This window comes from Lissotriton helveticus, chromosome 8, assembly GCF_964261635.1.
Source record: "Lissotriton helveticus chromosome 8, aLisHel1.1, whole genome shotgun sequence".
Lineage (NCBI taxonomy): Eukaryota > Metazoa > Chordata > Amphibia > Caudata > Salamandridae > Lissotriton > Lissotriton helveticus.
The window spans coordinates 800,919,025-800,946,922 of NC_136069.1; the positions used below are offsets into that span (position 1 = coordinate 800,919,025).

At 43.8% G+C, this 27,898-nt stretch overlaps 1 protein-coding gene across 3 annotated transcripts in view; it reads left to right on the forward strand.

Moving 5' to 3' along the window:
* Positions 1-27,898, forward strand: part of CLYBL (citramalyl-CoA lyase) — a 2,321,716-nt gene that overhangs the window by 1,709,336 nt on the left and 584,482 nt on the right. For all 3 annotated transcript variants that reach the window (XR_013599874.1, XM_078657618.1, XM_078657619.1), the window contains 2 exons: positions 4,201-4,389; positions 15,167-15,268. Coding sequence is in view for 2 of the 3 variants with exons in the window: in XM_078657618.1 (XP_078513744.1) it covers positions 4,201-4,389; positions 15,167-15,268 (291 nt within the window). In the remaining variant the exon portion in view is untranslated. The remainder of the gene's footprint in view (positions 1-4,200; positions 4,390-15,166; positions 15,269-27,898) is intronic.

Below are 27,898 nucleotides of genomic sequence, written 5' to 3' on the forward strand. Positions count from 1 at the left end.
ACGGGTCCACCGAGTCAAGCCCCAACACCAGAGAGTATAGTTTCGTGGGCTGGCGAGTAGCTATGCATCCCCAGGCCTCCAACAATCCCTGGTCACATCCATCACGTCATTCCAGTCCCCGCCAACCAGGGACAGGCCATCTGGCATATTTGTCCATAATGTCATAAATCGCTCTACTAGACCCCACGAGAGTGGAGGAGGGACATAGACACAGCCCAACACCACAGGCTGTTCCCAGACCATGCCCTGCAAGAACAAATACCGCCCCTGAGTGTCCGCCCACGTCTTGACATGTGTGTATGGAACTCGACTGTGGATCAAGATTGCTACCCCCCGTGACCCCCTCACAAACTGCGAGTGAAAAACCTGAACATAACCATAGCGCTGAAGGCAAAGTGCCTTCGATCCCATAAGGTGTGTTTCTTGTACCATGAGTATGTCGGCATGGGCCCTTTTAGCCTGTTGAAGCCCCACGTTTGATTTTGTCTAGAGCCCCCCTGACATTCCAACTTACTATTCGAAGGGTACCAGAGGGCACCCGTGAACTAACTAACGGGACTGCCATGAAAGACCCTGGTAGCAAGTGCTGGTGCAGAGAAAGTTGTTTGGTGAGTGCATGGAGGCCTAATGTTAGTGTAGAGAAGTGCGATCCGGGGACAAAAACAATAACAACCCAACAACCCCCCACCCTATACCTCAACAACGATGAAGTATCTGTTGCGGCGGGTGTGGCCAGCAGGCCCCAACAGGGGGTCCTGGCCCTTAAGCTTTGGTTGAGGCTGCTTCCGAGCTGCCTCGCTAGACGAAAAATCCGATTCCCCCCCTGGGCGGCGTGTGGGGACGCAGCCTCACCGTCTCATCTGTCCACAGAAAAACTTCTTCCGGCGAGTCAAAAAAGTGAGTGTGTGACCGGTACACCACACGCAGCCGGGCCGGAAGTTTAAGATCTCAAAGACGAGCTTTGGCCGCCAAAAATGATGGCCTCCTTTGCTGGACCAGCTTTGTGTAGTCAGGAAAGATCAAAATACGAGCATTATCAAAGAGCAGAGGTTCCATGGCCCTGGCCTGTTTGAGAATAACGTTGCAGTCATGATAGTTCAGCAACTTTGGGAGGACCGGCCTCGGGCGGGCCCCAGGCGGAGGCTTCGGCATAAGAGCCCTATGGGCATGTTCCACCACAAAACAGTGAGACAAGGACTCGGGGGGGAGCCAACTCTCCAGCCACTGAGTAAGAAACCGCTCCATATCTCCCCCCTCACATCCCTCCGGGCAGCCAACAAAGCGGAGGTTGTTACGCCTGGCCTTTCCCTCGACATCCTCCACCCGTGCCGCAAATCCACACTAAGTTGTCTCTAGTGTGGCCACCCGCTTCTGTAGGTTGGTGACTTTGCCTTCCCCTTCAGAGATCCGTGACTCGGCCTCCGTGATGCGTGCCACCGCAAGGGAGAGGGGAGGCACGCTCCCTCGTATGAGTTGATCTGTCACAACCTCCTCCTAATCCAGAAAATAGTCAAACTGAAAAAGGGCCGCAGAGGTGTAGATACGCGGCCCATGTGACCCGATCCAGCAGCCGACTGCGGAACCGCCAGCAAAAGAAGGGGGAAAGGGGGGTGCCAGCACCAGTCAGACAGTGTCCACAGGCAGCCGCCCACTGCTGAAATGCCACACCGCTCCGTCAGAGCCCCCTGCACTGACACCTAGGGTGGCTACGCCCCCACGTGTGCTCGCGGCTGATAGAGCTCTCCGTCAGGGAGCCAGGGGGACCCCCAACACCCTCCTCGTTGCCCCCTCGAGGGCCACCACCAGCCTCCAAGGTGCGCAGCAGTGGCCAAAGTCCGCCGTGGTCCCCGGCAACCCCGCAGTCCATGTGCACCACAGCTGACTCACGCGACCCAAAATGGCCGCCGAAGTGAGTGCGTAGTGCAGCCGATGAAAAAGGAGCAGAGGGCGGTCCACCAGGTGTCGGAGAGCCGAGGAGGCCCCTGTACCAACACCGGCTCAGTAGCAATGAGGCACCGCCGGTGCACGGTTTCACCCCCTCCCGACTCCACCCGCGGCCCGATAGGACCGCCGATAATCCGGCAGCTTCCCAGGAGAGGGAGCGGGAAAGGAGACGGCCTCACGCCGGGCGTCTGCTGCTTGGTCAAGACGGTCACCGCCTCCTGAGACCCTCTCAACATGATTGGTCACCGCAGGCTCTCCGGCACCATCTCAGCACTCTACCGGGGACCCCAAACACGGCACACTCCTCTCACCAGCCGCTGCACCAGGCCGCCAGGCTGTGACGCAGCACAGGCGCCTGCAGGCCGCACTCCGGGCCACCGCTACCGCGTCGTTCCAGGCATTAAATCTAAGCCAAAACAGGGCGAAGAGTGCAGCCCCCACACGCTTCCCAGCTGGGACACGATCTAGGTATACGGAAGAGATCGGAGAAGCAGGATAATTAAAGGATGTTTGCCTAGGCTGAACGGAGCTCGCCTAACACACGTCCGCCATCATGGCTTGGTAGGCCACGCCCCATTTTCTTCTCTTTTCACCTTTTTTCTTGTGATTCAGTTCAACCGAGTCACTACATTGCTGCCAACATTTCCTGGTTTGAAGTGTTGGCAGCCAGTCAGAAGTCAGCTCGTGATCGGGAGGGTTAGCGAATCCACCGCGGTCACCAGAAACTAATATTTTTTATATATACATTTCTCAGGAACTACTGAAAGTATTTACACCATTAAAAATTTCTAAACCAAGCCCTACCGTTTTTGCCAATTTTGGTGTAATTCCATTCAGCAGTTCAGGCTGTATCCTTGTCTAAAGTACCCTATGGAAATTAACATGGAGAAAACGTGTTTTGAGACCCCCCTTTTTTCTCAGCCCCCGCTTGACAAATCACCACGTAACTTTCAAGAGAAGAGATGTCCTGCGCGGGCCACTAGTTTTGAAAATTTCACGAAGATTCGTCATGCAGTGGCAAAGATATTGGCAAAAGAAAAAATGCTTTTTGAATAGAAACAAGGTCCTAACTATAACTATCTACTGGCGACCGCCAGTAGGTAATATATATACATGTGAACAAGACCGATTTGTTTCGGTCGAAACACGTCATGCTGAGGCACTGGCCAGGACTGACTGGTTGCTATACATATGCATTTTAAATAAAGCGCTGCATAGGCATATGTGTGGTAAACACTTTTGTGGTAAAGGCATGTCTGGTAAAGACTGCATTGTAAAGATATGCTTTTTAATGGGATGCGTGGTTCCATCAAACATCCATGTACAGGCCTTAAAACCCTGCCATGTAGCAGAATCAGTATATCAATAAACCCCAGCAACAAGTCAAGTGACCAGGCCTCAACTTGCACATTTGTGGCCATCACTACCTCTTTTACAATTATATAATACTCAGTGCCACAGTGAATGTGAAAAGTGGGCCTCTTCGGTCCGGCATCTCTGATAATCTTATAGTGTATAATTTAGAGCATAGGACTCAGCAATATGTTCATAGTCAAAACCTAGATCGTTTCCTAGATCTGTACCAGTATTTCACACCCATCACTTACTGACACATAGATCGACCACTAGTCACCCCCCTGTATTTTGGACTAGAGTTTTTCAACGCGGTCCCTGACAGTCAGTGATATTGGAAATATATTGTGGTAGTGGGGAAATGGTGTGGTTGTAAGTAGCGATTATTCAACTTTTTTATTGTGGTCCTGATCCTAAAGCGCCAGAAGAAAATGTGAATGAGGGAGCCTATTCTTTAAATAAATTTGGCATTAATGAGGAATTCCCCATCAATTAAAGATCTAGCCACTGGTGTATCTACGGACCCTTCCAGCAAAATGTTTGGAGAATATAACTAAAGCTGGATGAACGCCAGGGACTCATCATAACCTAGAATGTTTGCATCAACATAAAACATGTGCAGCACTCTAACACCTAAGGTAGAAGGGTGTGGACTTCACGGAAACCAATAAATACATTAATGGGTAACAATCCATCAACTCAACTATGAAGATTTGTAGCACCACATAACTTGCTAAATCTTTTTTTCGCCCTAAAAATAACATTTACGGACACGCCGTTTTAATACATTTGGTGCAACCATGTTTCAGGATTTCAACATTGATTTGTCAATATCTTCTTGTTGATTGTAAGTGCTTTTTTTACAGCACCTGAAAAATAAATGTTATATTTGTTGCTCCACAGGCTGACGCAAGGACACAGATTTTGAAGACCCTCGACAAGCTTGATTTTGGCCATGCAGAAAGGTGCGTCAGGATCAATGCAGTATCCAGCGGTCTTGCTGGAGAGGACCTGGAGGTTATTTTGCAGGCGAGGTCCCTGCCTTCAAGTTTGATGTTGCCAAAGGTTGAAAATGCAGAAGAAATTAAATGGGTAAGTGGCACTGCTGTGGTTGAAGCATTGATTCAATACCAACTCAGAAATGCGAGATTTGTTCTTGTTAGTTGAAGACACACTATAGGAAGCGTCTCCTTAGCTGAACTGTCCATTCAAGATGCATCCTAAGCAGGGGCGTTGCATCAGGAGGGTGTTTGGGGTCTTACACCCCCCTAAAAATGTGTTCTATAGTAATTTGTTAAGTACAGGTGCTTAAAGTTGGGCATGGTGAGGTGTTTGTTAGATTTAACTTGGGATGTTTACATACACATACAGACAAAAACACGCAGAAACTCTCGTCTCTGTTGTAAAGATCTTAAAAAATAGGTATTTTAAAAAAGACGGATTTTTAAGTACCCCTCACAAACAGCACTTCTCTCTCTTCCTACTGCTCCTTAAGCCCCTCTCTTTCCCTGCTTCTCATCTAATGTATTTTAAGCAACATTATTTAACTTTTATATTAGTTGGTTTTGGTTCAGTGTGGAGTGCATTAAATGAGCTACTTGGCGATTAGGCTATATGTCACTGAGACATATTATCAAAAACACCCCCTATTTGTAATGGAGGCATCCCCCTTTTGGAACCATTGGAATTTGTTATTATACTGTACATGAAACATTGTGTTTTCATAATGCCTTGCAAACCTAAGTTTATGCATATCATTTACTATTTTTCCTGCCTTTCTTTTGTTCCATAGTATGTTTTCTATGTTTATCAATTTGTGTTTATAAGTAAGGGATTTGTGCACTGTGTCCATAGAATGGCCGTGACGAAGACCCATCAGGGTTGAAACACTTTGCCATTAAATATCTTTTGAAACCAACACGCTGTGTGCAGGCTCCTTATCTTGTCTAACTATGGTCCTTTTATATATATATATATATATTACCTACTGGCGATAGCCAGTAGGTATATATAGTTAGGATTGTTTTCCATAGGGAAATCGCAACATTCTATTGGGAATAACTTTGGCGCTGGTTGAGGAATCTTCCTGCAATTGTCCTACACTTTGCCTCGCGGCGCTCCGCTCCTTCCCTGAAAGTTTGGGGGGAATTCGTCAAGCGGGGGCCGAGATAAAAGGGGGGTCCCAAAACATGTTTTCCCCATGTTAATTTCCGTAGGGCGGTTGGACTCACTTTTAGCCCGAACGGCTGAATGGTTTTCCACCAAACTTGGCAAAATTGTAGGGACTGGTAGCCCGATGTGTCTTTGCTATGTCTCAAGATATGTGCTCCAGTGGTTTTTACGAAAATTAACTTTGAAAAAAAATATATTGGGCTACATTGGGCTATATATATGTTAGAGCCCAAATGTAGCCCAATGTAGCCCAAAGATGGCCACCAGAGACCAAAAAAAACAAATGTAGCCCAAATATCAGCCAGATGTAGCCCAACTATAGCCCAATGACAGAATGTCCCAGAGTGTTCTAAAGAACAACCAGAACGCTAACAGTCTTACTTATGACAAAAGTATGTCACACCTGAAGTCATCTTGATTGGAATAAAGTGTTAACACTTCAAACATTTAATTTGCAAAGGAACAAAATGAGGGGGTTCATTTTGCCATAGAAATTATGATTAGTGCTGAAGAAAGAAAAATTAGGGCACATGTTGAGTGACTTCTCAAATCCTCTTATATTTCATTAAAAAAATTCTGATATGCAGTCTCCCAAGATGGCCACCAGAGACAAAAGAGCCCAAATGTAGCCCAAATATCAGCCAGATGTAGCCCAACTATAGCCCAATGACAGAATGTCCCAGAGTGTTCTAAAGAACAACTAGAACGCTAAAAGTCTTACTTATGACAAAAGTGTGGCACACCTGAAGTCATCTTGATTGGAATAAAGTGGTAACACTTAATACATTTAATTTGAAAAGGAACAAAATGAGGGGTTTCATTTTGCCATAGAAATTTTATTACCTACTGGCGATAGCCAGTAGGTATATATAGTTGGGATTGTTTTCCATAGGGAAATCGCAACATTCTATTGGGAATAACTTTGGCGCCGGTGGAGGAATCTTCCTGAAAGTTTCCTTAACTTTGCCTCGCGGCGCTCCGCTCCTTCCCTGAAAGTTTGGGGAGGATTCGTCAAGCGGGGGCCGAGATAAAAGGGGGGTCCCAAAACATGTTTTCCCCATGTTAATTTCCATAGGGCGGTTGGACTCACTTTTAGCCCGAACGGCTGAATGGTTTTCCATCAAACTTGGCAAAATTGTAGGGACTGGTAGCCCGATGTGCCTTTGCTATGTCTCAAGATATGTGCTCCAGTGGTTTTTACGAACATTAAGTTTGAAAAAATATATATTGGGCTACATTGGGCTATATATATGTTAGAGCCCAAATGTAGCCCAATGTAGCCCAATGTAGCCCAAAGATGGCCATCAAGACAAAAAAAACCAAATGTAGCCCAAATATCAGCCAGATGTAGCCCAACTATAGCCCAATGACAGAATGTCCCAGAGAGTTCTGAAGAACAACTAGAGCGCTAACAGTCTTACTTATGACAAAAGTATGGCACACCTGAAGTCATCATGATTGGAATAAAGTGTTAACACTTAAAACATAAAATTTTTTAAAAGGAACAAAATGAGGGGGTTCATTTTGCCATATAAATTTTATATATATATATATATATATATTCACTGAAAAAACCATAGGTTACACACCAGTTATAGTTAGTAATTAGCATTTAAAGAACCTTTGAAATTCACAGAAAAACCATAGGTTTCAGGCCTTATATAGTTAGGAATCAGCATTTAAAAAACCTTTGAAATTCACTGAAAAAACATAGGTTTCAGGCCTTATATAGTTAGGAATTAGCATTTAAAAAAACCTTTGAAATTCACTGAAAAAACCATAGGTTTCAGGAGTTATATAGTTAGGAATTAGTTTTTAAAAAAACCTTTGAAATTCACTCAAAAAACTATAAGTTTTAGTGGTGTTATAGTTAGCTGGACATTTTACTCATACAAAACCAATGAAATTGCTCCTATATAGTTAGTTGTACTAACTATATTTCGCGCACCCGCAATCCACTGCTGCTGATGTCACATATTAGATCATTCATGACATGGTCAGTGACATCACTGATGACATCTCAAATGACATCACTGCTGACATCATCCACGTGACAATCACATACACCTTTTCATACACTATTACAATTTTTCATCACTGTTTGTAAAATACAGAGTATCATATTTAAATTCATTGTCACAGCAATACAAGTATCTAAAAATCCACTCAGTGATTCATAGATGTATACACACATCTAATCACTTACCTATGGATTCACTCATACATGCTGTCAATGAACAATAGAACACTATCAAAAATACTTATAAATCTATATCGACATTAAACAACAGCACGCATCCTATTCACATATGAAGTCATCCTACTCACTTATGCAAACAAAGGATCATACTTACATATTTACTTCGCAAAACACTTATACAAACACCACTTCTTCTATTCATTTAGATAGTAAGTCATACTTAGTGAATTATAAAATCATTATTACAAGTATACAGTTATCCATACAGTCACTCACACAATCATTGTGTCTTATGTATACTTATTTATATACAACAACTGACACATACACTGCCTTTTATTTTTCTAGTTTGTTGGACCTGTACCTTTGAGAAATATATTTGCTCATCACCACACCCATAAAGAGATTCCCTCACCCAAACTGTTAGAACATGTAGTTTTAACTTCATATATCTACTGAATCAACTATTCACACATCTTTGGACAGTCACACACCCCCCACCGAACCACACACACTTTCACACTCCCATACAAATACTCAGTTAACTAATCAATAACTAATATAGACTTTCACATAGCTAGTAACCAACTGTAGAATCAGTTTACACAACAACTGACAAAGTGATACAGATATTCACACAGTTTAGTCACTATCCACTATATTTAGTGAGACATTATAAATTGGTCAAGTAAACAGTCAATTACACTGCTACTAAATCCTCCATCCAAATATTTATTTATATATATCCACTCATTCTTCAATGTAAATTGCTATATATATAATGCATATTTAAATAACGAAGCAAACCACATTCACTGGATGATGTCATCAGTGATGTCATCAGTGATGTCATTTGTCATCAGTGATGTCACTGACCATGTCATGAATGATCTAATATGTGACATCATCCGCAGTGGATTGCGGGTGCGCGAAATATAGTTAGTACAACTAACTATATAGGAGCAATTTCATTGGTTTTGTATGAGTAAAATGTCCAGCTAACTATAACACCACTAAAACTTATAGTTTTTTGAGTGAATTTCAAAGGTTTTTTAAAAACGAATTCCTAACTATATAACTCCTGAAACCTATGGTTTTTTCAGCGAATATATATATATATATATATATATATATATATATATATATAGAGAGAGAGAGAGAGAGAGGGAGAGAGAGATAGATATATTGTTTTTTGTTTTATATATATATATATATATATATATATATATATATATTCACTGACAAAACCATAGGTTTCACACCAGTTATAGTTAGGTGGAAATTTTACTCGCATAAAACCATTGAAATTCCCACGTTATAGTTAGTTGGACTCACTTTAACTTGCGCGTGCAATGCACTGCTGATGACGTCACATATTACATCACTCATGACATGGTCAGTGACATCACTCATGACATCTCAAATGACATCACTGATGACAACATCCTTGTGACAAAGTGGCAGACCTCCTATCAGCATAAAATAACCTTTGACACACACATTCAAAAATAGAAACTAACATTTTCTTAAAAAAGGAGAAACCAATACCAATTACAACAACTTATTAGGTAATTCCAACATCTACATACACATCCACTCATTCACCAACAGTTCTATATAGTCACTCATGCATGTACTTACTCATCATATGTACTCATACACCTATACATCCTGTTACACACTAATACTCATCCATATAGTTGCTCACACACAAATTCACACATGCAAATAAACTATCAAAAAAACATTTACTTGATTATACTGCTATATACACACCACTACACATACTTCTACAGAAACTGAAACATATTTACTCTCTTAAACAATCAATTATAAAAACACATAATCACTAACCCACCCATACACACAATCATCCACCCATACAGTCTTGCACACATGCTGTCTTCAAAATACATACAAATAGTGAGTCACTCATTCATGCATCTGTGCTCTAAGTAATATCCCCCACCGAACCATACAGACACTGATACTGATACTCAAAAAACAACTAATAACCCATATACACACTCATGTAGCTACTCACCAACCCATGCAGCCACTTATACACAAAGTGAGACACAGATACAGATATTTAAATATTTAAACATTACTCGCTAATATATGTATTCACTAAGATACATTTAATAAGTCCGTTAACCAATCAATTTTACACAAAAAAAATCCATTTAGACATTTATTTACCCATTTATTCTTCCATCAACCTTTAGATATACATATATAAAAAATATTTATTTTTCAGAAAGATACACATTCACTGGATGATGTCATCAGTGATGTCATTTGAGATGTCATCAGTGATGTCACTGACCATGTCATGAGTGATGTAATATGTGACGTCATCAGCAGTGCATTGCACGCGCAAGTTATAGTGAGTCCAACTAACTATAACGTGGGAATTTCAATGGTTTTATGCGAGTAAAATTTCCACCTAACTATAACTGGTGTGAAACCTATGGTTTTTTCAGTGAATTTAATAGGTTTTTCAAATGCTAATTCCTAACTATAACTGGTGTGAAACCTATGTTTTTTTCAGTGAATATATATATATATATATATATATATATATATATATATATATATATATATATATATATATATATAAAATTTCAATGGCAAAATGAAACCCCTCATTTTGTTCCTTTTCAAATTAAATGTATTAAGTGTTACCACTTTATTCCAATCAAGATGACTTCAGGTGTGCCATACTTTTGTCATAAGTAAGACTGTTAGCGTTCTGGTTGTTCTTTAGAACACTCTGGGACATTCTGTCATTGGGCTATAGTTGGGCTACATCTGGCTGATATTTGGGCTACATTTGGGCTCTTTTGTCTCTGGTGGCCATCTTGGGAGACTGCATATCAGAATTTTTTTAATGAAATATAAGAGGATTTGAGAAGTCACTCAAAATGTGCCCTAATTTTTCTTTCTTCAGCACTAATCATAATTTCTATGGCAAAATGAACCCCCTCATTTTGTTCCTTTGCAAATTAAATGTTTTAAGTGTTAACACTTTATTCCAATCAAGATGACTTCAGGTGTGCCATACTTTTGTCATAAGTAAGACTGTTAGCGCTCTAGTTGTTCTTTAGAACACTCTGGGACATTCTGTCATTGGGCTATAGTTGGGCTACATCTGGCTGATATTTGGGCTACATTTGTTTTTTTTTGTCTCTGGTGGCCATCTTTGGGCTACATTGGGCTACATTTGAGCTCTAACATATATATAGCCCAATGTAGCCCAATATATATTTTTTCAAAGTTAATTTTCGTAAAAACCACTGGAGCATATATCTTGAGACGTAGCAAAGGCACATCGGGGTACCAGTCCCTACAATTTTGCCAAGTTTTGTGGTAATCCATTCAGCCGTTCGGGCTAAAAGTGAGTCCAACCGCCCTATGGAAATGAACATGGGGAAAACAAGTTTTGGGACCCCCCTTTTATCTCGGCCCCCGCTTGACGGATCCCCCCGAAACTTTCAGGGAAGGAGCGGAGCGCAGCGAGGCAAAGTTAAGGAAAATTACAGGCAGATCCCTCATTCGGCGCCAATGTTATTCCCAATAGAATGTTGCGGATTTCCTATGGAAAACGATCCTAACTATAACTACCTACTGGCGACCGCCAGTAGGTAATATATATATATATATATATATATATATATATTTATATTTACTTTTTTCTTCTCTGCACACGTCATTTCAGAGGCATACAGATTCTTGTCCAATATGGAAATCCTTCTTTTGATGCATCTTGAGCAGACAGAGATACGTCCTATAGTGTGTCTTCAACTGACAGTACTTCTCCCTTTGCAGATATAATATGTATATATATATCCTGCCTTGCAGATATAATATATATATATGTGTATGTGTGTGTGTGTATATATATATATGTGTGTGTGTGTGTGTATATATATATATATATATATATATATATATATATATAATACAAATATGAAAGTATAATTCCTAAAAGTAATTCACATTGAACCTCAAAATTTCAACAAATGAATCTCTTAAAGGGCCAGTGAAGGTAATGCATATTTAAAACAATGATCAAAGTCAGCCTAAAAACTGTCCACGTTAAAACTATCCACACACATGGTATGTGACACATTTACAGGCTTCCTCTTATATTTTGATAGGTAATCAGTATTTTGGGAGCAAGTCCCGTGTTTCAGTATCACCCGCCTGAAAATAATGTGTTTTTCATACAGTAACCCTGCTGTTGTGTTATTTGTTTCTCAAACAGTCATACCTTTCTAACTGTGTTAAGATAGAGTGGGACTGACAGCAAACCACTCTGGGAGGGCGGTATAAGAAGATTCTTTATAAAGGCATCCTTTAAGTTTGTATGTTTTTACCCTCAATCAGTCTTTGCCGGACAACGAGCATTCATAGCAGATTCAAAGGTGACTGGTACACAGAAGCTATTTGCACACAGGCACACGCACATAATGTGTTTTTAAACAAAGGGGGGGAGAAAAGTACTCTCAGCGCATCAAACAAAGCAAGTCTGAAGAGCATAAAAAAAGAAAAAAAGGTCACTCCTCGGGGCAACCAAGGGAGCAAAACAGGAAGCGTTTAAATAGAGCTTTTAATTAGCACGGATATTATTTCCGGCGCAGTTTCTCTATTTCTTCGTGTTTTAATTGGTGGCAGGTGTGTTTTTGTTTCATGAGGGAGCTTTGAGCCAATAAAGGCCCGCAGAAGCCAATGGAAGGTGCCCTCATTTTTTGTCTGCATTCCTTGTAAAAAAAGGAAAAAAAGCACTTTTTATTGAAGCTGTGATCATTGTTGAACAAATGGAGACAATGGCCTGTGTAATTCCAATACCCCCAAGATCAAGGTCAGTACTCTGACATTGCCCGGGACGGACAGTTTAGGGCACTTAGCATTCCCAGCATGGTGGGAATAGCCAAACAAGGTGCGTTCGTGTCGTTTAACATCTGTATGTGGTGTGCCAGGTCGACAAATTCCTGTCGGAAACAGAAACCAAAATCAATACAATTCAATTACCAAGGCTGTATGTCCCATGGGCGTACTGCCTCCGTGGTCTGACGTGGCATGCTTTCGGCGACATCCTGAGTGTGTTCATGTATGAGAAAGAGAGGGGTCGTAAGCATTTAAAGCATGTTACAATAACTTCGAAATTAATACTTGTGTCCAAACGCACACATTGCCCTCCAGACAGACACACCACACCACACCCCCTCTCTCATGCAGCTACAAACCACCACCCGAGGTCATGTGGTTGTGGGTTTTTGGCTTTTGTTTCTATGACTGTTAAGCCTTTAATCAGAAAGTATGTGTTGAACGTGTTTCATGCAAGGATTCAGGAGAGGAGAAAGGGGGATTGTAAGCCATCCAGACACACTTTGCGGTTTTATTTCCTCTCCACTTTTATTTATGAGAAGCATAAACCTTTGGAGCCAAAGCACAACTAAAAGATGGGCTTACTTGTTTCCTTTTGTGTGAGAATCTCTTGCTCTGCTTTTGTCCTTGGTACGGTTACTTGTTTGACTGGCATGGCTTATTGGACTATAACAAGCGTAGCTCTCCCTCCTTTGTCAAGGCACAATTCACCCACAAATCCTGAACAGTGTGCATTCTTCTCAACACACTATTGGAACTGCATTGGAATTGAAAGAATTGCCGAGGCTTGCTAGTTCATCTCCTCCCCAATCTCTTTGTTTTGCATTTTTTTTTCTATTTCTTTTTTTTCTTCTCCACCTCACTGAACTTAACACTTTACTAGGCCGGAAGCATTTAATTATCCCCCTTTAAGAAAAATTAATTGAAACTTCTCCACAAGCTACCTTTGTGTTTGAGCTTATTTCAAATTAAGAGAAACTGAAGGAAGGCACAGAAATCCTTCTGCTGTTTTTGTGAACGAAGCCAAGGTTAATGCAGAATAGGTTTTTGAAATGCACACTAACCAACAACTGGGTTAAGGCCATGGCAACTCGTGAACTTGAGCATATCTATAAACCCTTTGTTGGCTAGACCCAGACACGGCTCTACAGTGGTCAAAATGGTTTACAGAACGGCTGGTGCATTTGTAAAAACAATCAGCCAAAGTTACAGACAAGATTTATAATTACCACAATAGAAAATAGAATCTGGCATTTTGGAAAAAATTTGTATTTTTCACCTGCCATCCCCTTCAATCCAACAAGGGCAGGCGTTAAAGTAGTTTATAAAAATATTACAGAAACAAATGAATAGGTTGGGTTTGTTGGTCTAACTGTAAAGGCCCGGCATACTGTGTGAGGGCTTTTCGAAGCCTGCAGTTGATTAGATGGTTCTTGTTTTGGCGGGGGAGTGGCTGGTAAAAAGAGGTGGTTGCAGAGCAGTAGGGAGAAGCTAAAAGGGGAAATAACACGTCTAATCCCGCTTCTGGTAAATAGGCTGGCTGCTTTTAAATGAGTTTCCTTTCTATTAGTCAGAATATTATGCTAAGCCTTAAGCATTAGTTTTTTTATGTTGCCATAGCAGCCTTACTCCTGCAGGGTGGTGACCTGTGATGATTACAGTACAAAGCTTATGGGGTCTTGAAACCCCCTTTGAAGATAAAAAAAAAAGTCTTTGATGGTTTATATTTATGCAAATCTCTTAGATATGATTTAACCAACTGAGATTGAATAGAGAGATGATTAAAATTTCTCTTTCCTTTGATATCTATCAAGGGTGGACGATTCCATAAACTAAAATGGTCGATCGTGTTATTTTGCGATTTCTTTATTGAAAAAAAATCTTCATCTTACCTACGATAAAGAGATTTTGTTATTTATTTTTTTATCTCCACACGCATTGTCCTATCTGGGCAAACATTGCTGATGCATGATCTGAAGAAAGGGGGGGGGGAGAGTTTCTTTCAGCCATAAAAAAAGAAAATCTGTGCAAAAAGCTTTTGTATGTTTCCAGTCTGATAGATTTTGGAATTTGGGCTACCCCACTGGCAGCTCAGAGCTAACTGTGAACGGGTCTCATGAAGGAAAAAAAATGGCAATCTTTGGTCTTCAAAGAATTAAAAGTTCCTTTTAAGGCTTTCTTAGGTAAACTAAAAATGTGAAGAAAAGACCGTAGAACAAAAGGGAGCATGGCGCACTATTGAGTAGCAGGACAGCTGGGTAGAAGGCGCCTTGCTCGTTCAGACGTGTAAGTAATTTGTCAGGAAGCAAACAACATCAGGCCAGTGTGCCTCTTGTTTTTAAGTGCCTTTGAATTTACATTCGACTTGTCATTTGTGGACGGTGCACAGCAAATATTCATGGCAGCAAGCTTGATATGGTTGCAGCAGGTCTTTCTAGGGAAGCCCTAGGCTCACACGTCCTTTTGACATGGTCATCTTTTGCTTGTACTATGAGCAATAGTAGGTGCTTGGGGTTGCAAGAATGTTGATTCAATGCATATCTGTGACCAGCCTGTAAAAGTATTTGCTTATCTTGTATGAAATGTCCTGTGCTTTGTCTCCAGTTTGCAGAAACGTTTTCACGTTACTCACAAGGACGAACCCTTCAAGATCCTATTCATTTGATCACTTTTGTTGAGACTGCAATTGGATTGCTTAATTTCAAGGTAGGAGCCCTTTTTAAAGAAATTCCTGCACATGTATGTGTCTCACTTATATTCACAAAAGTAACAAATCAACTTTTCATTTTTCAACTGTGAGACAGCTTCTTTGCCACTTTTGCACGACAAGTCTTTCCACAAAATCTAGTCTATACCTTGCTGTGCCAATCTGTGAAAACTGCCAGGGAGCGACAAATTAAATTGTACAACTGCCACCTACGATTTTTCTTTTAATTTTATTTTAAAACTTCTTTTTATTAAACAAGCTCATCATACAATACAAGTGTGAAACATCTTCGCCAGGACATATTCAGTATTCTACCTGTGTATTAAACTGTAAAGCTGCCAAGGCATAGGTCTGGTACAGCTCAGGGACTATCTGGCAATACTCCATTTAACCTACGATTTATTCTTGATTATCGAGTCATTGAAGTTTGATAGGTGCATCAACGGGTTCCTCCCAAAAACTTGTCTTGCAGGTCAAAAACAGGCCTCTTTAATTTTGCCTTATTATACGCTGTGGCATATGTAACTGGAACATGTGCATTGAAATCAAGGTCTTGCTTTGCTCCTTCCTGGACATTGCTGGAGTCCTGGTTGTATTTGAATTAAAAGTATTTCAAATAATTGCTTCCCCTTTTCCTATTCAGCAGCTTTCTAGGAGGGGACAAAAATGTCAGCCACTGCGTAATACTGCATGTGTCTTGTCAGCGTAAGAAGTGATCTGGTTACAGCTGCCTCACTTATGCTGGCCCTTATTGGATTGCAGTAGAGCCAAACCTCACTCTTGTGCAGAGCCTACATCTCCTACTACAATGTGTTAAGGCCATGTATAACCAGTTATTGTATACTGTCTCAGTCTGCAGAGTGCTCCTTGCGACAATTGCATCGACATGTACGAGGTTTTTGAAAAGCCCCCTCCTGTGCTCTGTTTCTGGCAAAGGTCAGTGCCATGCCAACAACTCATGGGCAACCAAATCCATAGACATTGCAGATGATGTACACTCATTTATTACCATCTGAAGTATCACACAATTTAGAAACACACCAGGGACATCTTAAGGATTTTGGGGGCCCTGGGCCAAACATATTTTGGGGACCCCTGTTCAGAACAGCTTTAAATATATGATCCAATTTGAGCCTCTGTTTCCCACGCAGTTTCCGCTTCCTCAGCTGCATTAGTGATTCAATTTGCATCATAGACATTAGCCTATATATTCCCAATGTAAACGGATGCGCGCAGTGCACAGCAGTAGGACTTAGTGTTTCCTGCCCTGCTACTAGGTTTTTAATACATTTTAAATTGTATATGTGTTGCTGATTTACTGTGTGTTTTTTAACAATTTCTCCTACCTACGGGCACTTGAACTTTACTTGATTCTTCTTGCCTATACCTCCTTAGCTGCTCCTATTTGCATCTCGCTATTCCTCCAGTCCTGGTCCACTGCGGCTGATACGCCGATTGTGCGGAGGGCTGGGGCTACTATCAGGCTCCTCACTTCCACCCACGCAATTTTCGCTTCCTCAGCTGCGTTAGCGATCCAGTTTGCATCATAGGCATTAGCCTATATATTCCCGATGCAAACAGACATGCGCAGCGGACGCATGCCAGGAGGCGTCCGGCGCCAGCCATTCTGCCCAGCTCCCCTCCGGTGAGTTTCTTCCACTATATTACAATGGGAAAAACTGCTTAGCCGGCTACCATTTTGTCAGTGTACAGCGGCTCATCCGAGCTTGGACGTAGACTTTCGATGCAATAAGTGCAACTGGTGTCTCCTCCAGCCCAGGAAACTCTCACCCAAGATCCTGCCACGCAACAATAAGTGTAAAAAGAATAAGAAAACAGAGGACTTAAAGGCCACCCTTTAAAATTGTCGCTCTATGCAAAAGCATGAACCACACATTTATGACCTACTTTTAGATGAACAGCCTAATCTTTTATTTCTCACTGCGACCTGACTGTCTGAAGCCTCCAACCCTACTATCACCTCGGCCATCCCTACGGGTTATACAATTCTTAGGAGGGACCAACCGAGTGGGAAGGGGGGCGGTGTTGCCATAATATACAATGAAAAACTAGACTGCTCTCCCATCCTGATGGAAAACATCGAGGGTGCAGAGTCCTTAGGCTTCCGCTGTACATTATCCCCCAATCATAGCATAGCTGGTTTTCTGATTTACAGGCCTCCCGGTGCAATTGGACATTTTATTACTACACTTAATACAGCCACCACCACCCTGGCCTTAAAATACAACAACTGCCTTATTCTGGGAGATTTCACTATACATATGGACAATGGAAAAGACCCTCAAACAATTTCCTTGTTGGAGACGTTGCAGGCCTGCAAAATGTTTCCATCTATTTCTTCGGTCACCCATGAGAAGGGCCATACCCTAACTAAATCTTTCACAACTTTGACATATCAGTAAGCCTACCTCTTCCCATTACCTGGATTGACCACCTGCTATTAGAATTTGTCATTCCCAACTCTGCCACAGCCCCTCGGGCTAACACAGGGCAGAGGGTCCTTAATTACAGGACGTTCCATAAAATATCCATCCCGATGTTAGCAGTTGCCCTCATTCGTTCCTCACCGGAGATGTCTGGCTTCAGACGCCCTCTCAATAGATTCAGGGCTCTGAACCAACATAGGTGCAGCGGTACCAGTTGTTTTCTGCTCCTCAAAGAGGTCGGCCCCATCAGCTCCATAGTTTAACGATTCCCTCAGATCTAGCAAAAGAAATTGTAGAAAAATCAAACAGAAATTTTGTAAATCCTATCTACCTTAGACGGGAAGGTGTATAAAGACATCTTAAAAGCTCATTACATTCTCGGAAGGCAGCCAAGAAAAACTTCTTTCAAATCAAGATAGAAAATGCCCAAAATAAGAGTAAGGAAATCTTTAGTATAGTTAAATCCTTTACTGCCCGAAAGCCGTCACAAAGGAAGGGCCATGCACTGAAGAATGGTCTAAGCAAATAGCTCAAATCCTTCCACAAAAAGGTATCCGTGATCCAACAAGCCTTCACTAACATCTCAGATGAAGAATTGACCTTCTACCTTAGTTCTAAAAGCAAATTTCACCTTTTGGATCCTCCATCTTTACTAGCTTTCCCTGAGTTTCAGCTTGAAGAGTCACTGACCCTCCTCCAAAGCATTAAGTCTGGCTCTCCTACCGACCCATGACCAGCGAATATCCTGAACCTATTAGCTCCCACCACGGTAAACCAGCTCTTTAATGCTTCCCTTTCCTCAGCAACATGCTGGAATTATGGAAGAACGCTAAGATTCTTCCACTGATTAAAAAGGCTAACGCCAAACCGATGGACCCTACCAACTACAGGCCAATCTCCCTTCTTCCGGCCCTCTCCAAAGAATTAGAGAAGCATGTAAACAAGGCCCTCCAAAAACACATTGAAGATCGGAAGCTCCTTCATGACTCCCAATCCGGTTTTAGGGCTAACACCAGTACTGGGTCCGCTTTTCTGGAAATGACTGAATTTCTCAAGGGTAAGCTGGACGAGGGAGTCAAGGCTGTTCTGATACTGCTCGATCTGTCGGCCGCCCTGTTTACGGTCCCACATGAGATGCTCCTGGAGAGACTTGCTAACATCGGCCTTGGGGGTACCGCCTTAACGTGGATGTCATCCTTCTTGGCTAATAGATCTCAGGACATCTGGCTCCCCCCTTTCTCATCCCCAGTTACAGCCATGAATGTAGTTGTCCCTCAGGGCTGCATTCTCAGCCCTACCCTTTTTAATATAAATCTATCCCCCCCTTGCATTTCTGGTAGAGGAAGAGGGCTCCAAAATTGTTTCATATGCTGATGACACTCAGCTGTTTTTTACATGTGAAAAAGGAACCGACTTTGATGGGGCAATGATTAAGTCTTGCCTCACAAAGGTTTTTAACTGGCTTAAGATCAATCAGCTAAGTTCAATCCAGACAAAACTGAAGTCGTTTTCTTTGGTAATCCAGAAACGCCTGACGGCCTGATGGCCAAAAGATCTGCCACCCGCGGACAAAAGGAGAAAGCCAAAAACATAGGAATTGTCATAGACAAGACACTCTTCATGCGCTTTCAAATCCAAAATCTAACTGGCGCTTCCTTTGGCATACTCCGGATGCTAAAAAGATTCATACCACTGTTACCGGTTGAGAGCAGAAAGATCGTGGTGCAGGCTCTGGTGACATCAAAGCTTGACTATGTCAACAGATTGTACCTCGGTCTTCCCAAATCTCTTATCCAGCGACTACAAGTGGTACAAAACGCGGTGGCCAGAGCCATCCTGAGACCTAAACCAAGATCTAGTATGACCCCTGTTCTTAAGTTTCTACACTGGCTCCGCATTAAAAAAACGGATCGACTTCAAAGTAATGACCATCTTCTTCAAAGCTTTCCATGGCTGAGGAGCCAGCTACTTAAATAAGCGCGTTAATCGCTGCCCACCCGGGGTCAGAGGGAGTAAGATTAGGAGATGGCGGATAATAACATATCTTGTATCTCCTGGAATGTCAATGGGCTCCGTTGTGTACGGAGGCGCAGGTTAATTTTAAAATATTTAGAGCAGTCTCCGGCTAAAATAATTCTTCTCCAGGAGACTCACATGAGTGTTACTGAGGCAAGGGAACTCTTTGGAAAGACCAGATGGGTAGCTGCATTTTGTTGTTCCGGGCAGTCCGTAGTAAACAAAGGAGTCGCCATCCTGATTGAAAGTGGGAAGTGGCGGCACCATAAAGTTTAGTTCAACGGACCAGTCAGGAAGGTGGGTCTTGGCAGGAGCTGAGTTTAGTGGAAGGGAATTAACCATTGTATCATACTATGGACCAAATATAGATGATCCTCCCAGTCTATTAAAAATACAGTCTAATTTGGTTGAGGTCACCACCCCCTTAGTTATAGGAGGGGACTTTAATGTCCTTCTTGATCCCCAACAGGACCGTTCCAACCATAGCCGTCATAATGTAGCTCCGAGATCCAGACGAGCCATGAAAAATATGATGCACGAGCTTGGCTTAATTGATGCTTGGAGGGTCAAGAATGGGAATGGACCGGGCTTTACATATTTTAGCAAAAAGCATGGCCACGCCTCCAGACTGGACTACGTCCTTGTAGATAGACTATGTCTAGACAGTTTAGTAGAGATAGAAACACTGCCAAGTATCCTATCTGACCATGCCCCTGTGATGTTTACTCTTTCAAAGGGGGGGGGCTACTAGAGCGACTACTCCCAGGTCGACTTTAAAACGTGCAGCCCTGAAGGACCCAGATATGGTTACCATGGCTTCCGCATCTACTATTGACTATTTTTTTGATAATTGGGGGTCAGCGCCAACTGAAATAGTGTGGGACACTTATAAGGCTTATATTCGAGGCCAGTTCCATAGCCTGATCTGTTCTAACAACAGGGAACAGAAACGGAAGTTTAAAATCCTAGAAGGAAAAATCTTAAGCTTGGGGAGTTTAAGGCAAAAATCCCATGTGGATAATTTACCACAGATCCTGGTGGATTTAGAATGTCTCCGATCTGAATATCGAGGGTTGTTGGACCTGAAAGTTAAAGCACAGTGGGCCGCATACTCTATGGAAAACTATGAGTACAGAGAAAAAGCAGGGGCAATTCTGGCCAGTAAGATCAGGGCAGACCGGGTGAAGAATAATATCAACAAATTAATTTTTGATGATCAGGGCACTGTGTCTTGTAAGCAAGAAGACATGAAAGAATGTCTTCTCACCATGTTCTCTGAATTATATAAGGAGGAACAGTCGCCAAGTGCTACTAATACACTTCGGTGGCTAGAGAGCAAGGCCCTACCTAAATTGACTGATGAAGGGCGCGAGATCTTGAATGGACCATTCACGAATGAAGAGGTTAGTCTTCACATAAAAAAGATTAAAAATAACAAAGCAGCCGGCCCTGATGCCCTCCCTGGCGAGGTGTATAAAGCACTTCAGCATGCTTTACTGCCAAGACTTTGTGAACTTTTTAACTATGTGTATAGCCTAGAGGGTAGGGCACCACCATCTTGGAAGGAGTCTACAATTGTCCTTATATTAAAACCAGGGAAGTACCCTCTTAAGGCAAACTCTTTCCGGCCAATCTCCCTGTTAAATGTGGATTATAAGATCTTTACCAGCATTTTGGCGGGGAGATTGGCCAAACTGGCTCCCCTACTCATCAATTCCGACCAAAAGGGCTTTAAGCCTGGTGGACACATCCATGAGCTGACTTCGCAACTGATTGGCAGCATTGATTTGGCAGTGGCACGGTCGGAGCCCCTGGCAGTGGCGGCATACGATGCTGCGAAGGCTTTCGACCGTGTCAATTGGGGTTATCTATGGGATGTTCTGAGCGTTATGGGGTTTGGGACAATCTTTCCCCACGTACTGAGAGGCTGCTATGAGGGTGCTTCAGCTAACATTTTGTTGAATGGTCTTTTGACATCTCGCTTTAACATCAGAAGGGGGACCAGGCAGGGGTGTCCTATCTCGCCCCTCCTGTTCAATCTCTATATTGAGCCCCTGGCACAGGCGTTGAGGTTGGACGATCGGATAACACCGTTCAAAGTGGATGAGTATAGCTGTAAGCTCGCGTTATACGCGGACGATCTGATGGTCTACACAAGCAATCCGGTAGAGGTATTCCCCAGAGTAGAGGAGATAATGTCTGATTTTGGTCAGTATTCTGGCTACCTTATCAATACCTTAAAAACTGAAATAATGTGTTGGGGGATTAACAACTGGCAAAGAGCTCAAAGTAGTCAGTTCAGATATCTGGGCATATTAATAACCTCTGACCTAATCAACATACCCCAGATCAATATAAAGAGGGTGGCCAAGGATATTGATCAGTTGTTTCTGAGATGGCAGAACCTCCCTCTGACGATATACGGCGGAGAGGTGTGGCGCCGCGGCCAGGGCGACTGACGCTGGAATCTGGGGATCACGGTTCGATCCCCGGCTCCGGCGGCAGGTTAGCCCAGCACCATGCGACTCTGGGCAATAGCTTGCTTAATCTTCCCGACGGCCCCCAGCGCCTAGAGACCCTAACGGGTGATTGTGCGCTATACAAATGTGGATTATTATTATTATTATTATTATTATTACGGCCAAGTCAATCTGGTTAAAATGGTCATTTTGCCCAAGTTAACATACCTTTTTAATATGATACCCTTGGTTTTTCCAGATAAAATCCTCGGTAGAATTCAGGGAAAAATTGGAAGTTTTATCTGTGCCAATAAGAATTCTAGGCTAGCGTGGAAGAAACTGAAAAGAAGATTGTTAAAGGGGGGTCTTGCTTCTCCAGATGTCTTGTGGTATGCCCTTGCTTTCCAGTTAATAAATATCCGAAGTCTCCTCTCTAACCCAGACGAATCTAACTGGGGGAAGATTTTGGGGATCATGGCCAGGCAGGAAGGGGGAGGGTCCGTTTTTTTTAATTAGTTTGGGGCTCCAAAGTTATACAAAAAGGTCCGGCTTAAGGTTTTGAAATCGGCACTCTTAGTGTGGTCTAGAGTAAAGGCAAGATGGGGCATAAAATATTATTCTGACCTAACCCCAATATGGGAATCCCCTGGCTTACCAATATGCCTTAAAGATAGTCTTTCCATTCCTATCAGGAGGGCAGGAATAACAGTTTGGTCTGACCTGGTAACATCGGAAGGGGTTCTTCCTTGGGAGGTGTTGAGGTTGAGGATTGGAGACTCCTTCTCTAAATTCAAATATATACAACTCTGCTCCTGGTTTTCCGCAGAGAAGATCAACATTTGCGGTAACTGGGACATTGAATCTGCCCTTCTAACACCAGGGTATAGGAAAAAAGAAGTGGGCTATTGGTACAGAAGTATGCTTGAGGTTGAGGAAGGACATACACCATCGTCGCATATTGTTTGGAACTCATCTCCCTTAGAGGTCGCTTCAAGTACATTATATGCAACATCTCTCCAATACCTCTACAGATTTGTTAGGTCTGCCTCTCTCAAGAAAAACCATTTCTTTGCCTTGAATAGGTTGTATTACACCCCGAAAAAGATAGCTAAGTTTGCCTCACTGCCATCTTGTTGCCCTAGATGTGGAACGCTAGAGGCCGACGATATCCATGTATTTTATGAATGTCCTAGCCTGGACCTTTTTTGAGCCAACATAGAGAGAGCCTTGGAGGGCATTTATAAGGTTAAAATTAATTTGAACACAGCTAGAATTTTTGGGTTTAGACACTGATCTTGTTTGTAGGTTTAGGGAGACACAGGTGGCTTTATTTTTTAACCTTGTTCTTGTTGCTCGTAGGGAGATATGTAAGATCTGGAAAGATTCAAGCCCCCCCTTGTACGAGAATTGGCTTAGAGCTGTATTGAGAATTGCACGTCTGGAAGTTGGTATGACACAAAATGTAAATAGCACGGTGTGGGAACCTCTGATACAGTGGGGAAAAGAACTGAGGCTGGTTTAAAGCCTCAGGGTCCTATGATTACACCATGCCCTGAACCAATGGGCAGGCCGGGCCGGCCTAAGGCATAAGCAATAACTTCAGCCCGAGGCGCCCAGGACAGAATTAAGGCTGTCACTGTTTATTTGTGTTTGCCAACGGTGAAATGAGGATCTAAAATAAAAAAAAATTTAAAAAATCCCTGTTTTCACACAGCGATGCATCACTTCTCATAAATAAGGCCCTAAATGTGTTTACATCTAATATTCAGGGATAGTTATGTGTGTTTTCAATATTGTAACACAGCAGTAGCTTTCCAATATTACTGCAAATAATCTCTGTTACGCCCTCGCATTTCTTATATGTTAGGCCTTATTTTGATCTAAAAGAAACTTTTTTTATGTATATTGCATGAAACATAAACACAACATTTTCTGCAAAATGGCTGTACTAGACTCACACATCAGGTACATAAAAATCAAATTAAAGGAAAACAGTATTTAAAACAATCTGTTTAAGAAATATTCAAGGTCATTGGGGCAAAACTCTGGAGAACAGAGCTGATTCTGTCAGGGGCCCCCCTGAAAGGCTGGGGGCCTGGGCCAGAGCCCACTTTGCCCATGCATTAAAACATCTCTGAAACACACACATTGGCAAGTGGCAGTCTTTATTATTATATTTTTTTTAAGTAGTTTTTATTGCAGACTTGTAATACATAGAATACTTCTATACATACATTGCATCTCTGACTCCCCAGTGCACCATTCTCTGTTCAGCTCCGTGCACAGCCTTTAAGCCCACAACCCAGAGGTCGGGCGGCGTCGAGCAGGGAAGTGTTAGAAGCATAAGTGTAATAACAGTTGCAACCCTTTCGCTAGGAGTGTAAATGTCCGCTTTTAGTTTTCCTCCCTGCATCTCTTTAACTGTCCCCAACTCCCTGCCCTCCCCCCCAAATCCCACCACCTACGCATGAAAGCTCGTTTAGCCTACGTCTATGGGTGTAATCAGGAGCTAATGATTGTCTAGGTATGTGATGTGCCTGGCGTGTCTTGGGAGGTGTCTCTGTCAGGGTCAGGAACGTCCCCATCTTCTTGCGATGTGCTATCTCTCAAGGTCTGCACTAGCGCTTCCCACGCAGCCGCCGCGTCCAATGCCTTATCGTCTGGTTTCCGGCGAGCCATTTGGTATCGGAGTGTGCTTTCGCAAGCGGCCCATTTCAGGAACTCACTGACCCACCGCTTGTGCGTGGGGCCCGTTCTCGCTTTCCAAAGTCTTGTGATTTCCCTTTTGGCCAAGAGAAGGCCCATATCAATAAATTTACTTGTGATCTTGTTTTTGGGAGTGTGTGGGAACCAATGCAAAATACTGACAGCCATGTCATATTGTAGGCTTCTTTCTGTCACCTCGTTCAGCGTGTCGCCAATCGCCCGCCTGTACTCCCTCAGGTCAGGGCAGGACCATAGCATATAGTCTAGTTCCGCTCCTTCTGCAGTGCATCTGGGGCATGCCGCCTCGGCCGCCCCGAAATATTTCCTAATTTTACCAGGCGTTAAATAGGCTCTGTGGAGGACGTAAAAGTGGATTTGTTGGAAGCGTGCATTTCTCGTGCTCTCCTGTGCTCGCCGCACTATCTGTGCCCAAGTCGTCTCTGGGATCTCCTTATTCAGGTCGGATTCCCACTTGGCTTTAAGCGCCGCTAAGGGCGGCAAATTCTCCCAGAGCATTCTAGAGTACAGGCATGTTACTGCCTTATAAGTCCCGGCCGCCATCATGGTGTACTGACAAGCCATGGTCGTTGTTGGTTCTAAGAGCCCTCCCCTCCATTGCGCCTGCATGGCCCCAGTTACCGCGGCATGCAGTAGGTAGCCTCCCCGCGGGAGGTCGAACCTCTCCTGTAGAGCTTGATACGGAATGAGCGTCCCATCTTCGTATAAGTCGCCAATCACCTGCAGCCCCGCGTCCTCCCAAACCTGTAACTGCGACCAGTCCCCTCCGTGGGGGAGCGCCGTTACCATTCCGAGAGGTATCTCAGGAGCATATGGGTGTCGTACGCCCGCACGACGTTCGGAGCGGTTCCAGCAGAGCCTAAACGTTTGCTCTTCAAGGGTTAGATCTCTAAGGGTAAGCCTCTGTTGCAAGGCTATATAAGCGAGGACATGTCCCGGAGTGCCCCCATCCCTCTCGTGCTCCGGACCTCGGAACACCCTTGCCACCTCCTGCGTGAAGAGCTGCAACTGAGCCGCAAGGTAGTAAAGCTCGAAGCCCGGGATCGCTAGGCCTCCCTCGTCTTTCGGGCGAGTGAGCGTTGTTAATGCGACTCTACGCCTGCCCGAGCCCCAGAGGAAGGAGGTCAGTTGCGACTTCAATCGACGAAAGGTGGAGCTGGGTACCCACACAGGTAGCGTGCGGAAATAATAAAGAAGGCGCTGCAGGGCAATCATTTTCAGTAAAGAATTTTGGCTGGTTACCGAGAGAGGGAGGGTGGCCCAAAAGGCCATGCTTCCCTTCAGCGCCCGCATACATTGTCCCACATTGCCTTCCAGCATATCTGCCGCCGTGTGGTACACATATACCCCTAGGTATTTCAGGCAGGTGGGCTCCCAGTCGAGTAAGGGACGGTGGGCAGGCAGCACCACACCCCGTCGCAGAGGGAATAGGCACGTCTTAGACCAGTTAACTTTCAAACCCGAGAGCTCTCCAAACTGCGAGAGCAGTCTCTCCGCACCCGCCAACTCTTCTTCCGCGTCCTCTAGGAATAGCAATAGGTCGTCTGCATACAAGGAGATAAACTGTTGTCCCCCTCTACTGTCTATACCCTTATAGTGTTTCCCCATCCGGGCCTCAGCCGCGAGGGGTTCAATCGCCAAGGCGAATAACAGGGGGGACAAAGAGCATCCCTGCCGTGTTCCGCGTTCCACCGGATATTGGTGCGATATGAGGGACCCCACTCGCACTCTTGCCACCGCCGCCGTGTACAGCACTCTCGTTCATTGGATATAGCCTTCCCCAAGGCCAAAGCATTCCATGACCTTGTATAAATATTCCCACTCCAAACCATCGAACGCTTTCTCGATATCTATCGATAGGGCCAGAGGCGCCTGGGCTCCTGAATGTGTGTCATCCAACAAACGTATGAGCCTCCTAATATTTATAGTCGTGTTGCACGCAGGGATAAATCCGGACTGGTCTTTATGGACTAAGCCAGGCATGTGCTGCAGTCGTCTGGCTGCCAGTATAGTACTTAAGATTTTGTAGTCTGTGGTCAGCATAGAGAGTGGCCTATAGGAAGCCGGTCTGCTGCTCTCCCTCCCAGGCTTCAGCAAGGGGATCACAAGCGCCTCGCGCATGGATTGGGGCAAGCAGCCAGCAATCCTGGATTCGTTATAGACCGTTTGGAGACGCGGTGCCAGCAGGTCCAGGTATTTACTATAAAATTCTATGGGCAGCCCATCTAAGCCCGGCGTTTTGTTGCGGGCCATTCGTTTTACAGCCCCCCTGATCTCTCCTAGGTCTATGTCTCTGCCCAAGGTGACAGTCTTTATTGCCTAGTTTATGATAGCCGTGTTGTTGAGTTAATTTATATTACTGCTTCCTGTGAAATACATTTTTCTAACTTTTGGAGCAGGCTATTAAAGAGTTTTCCTGCTTCGCAGTTCTCCTATTTAGAGCCGCTCTAAGCCACTCTTCCAGCTGCTGGTGATCTCAAACAGGATGAGACAACCTAGGATAACAAATACCTTCAGGAGGGGGCGGAGCTAGCTCACGACCAAGATGGCCGCTTGAGCCGAGAGCTCCCCAGCTTCACCGCACAATCCTTTAAGAATCCTGTGTGTCGTGCATAGATATCCTTACCTGCACTTGTGAACCGTGGCTTTAAAGCATTGCGGACCCCACAAGGACAAAAATGGATCGCCTACCTGCTCCCTACTTGCTGTACGAGCTGAGGTGGCGGGACTGTGGCTGCCTCGTGGGACCTCTGGGGCTGCCTCGGAGGAGAGAGAGGTGTGTTGTGGCACACCGGATTTGTGCCCGACATTGGGAGTTCGTGGCGGGTGTCCACCGTTGATGCTGCGCTCTGCTGGGTGCCCTGCGACGAGGAAGCTGCCCACCGCGGCCGCCGGTCGTAACGAGCGCCGAGAGGTGAGGCGCGAGTTCTACGCGAGGCCCGGGGCGCTGGCTCACGTGAATCCTGAGGCCTGCCCTGCGAGA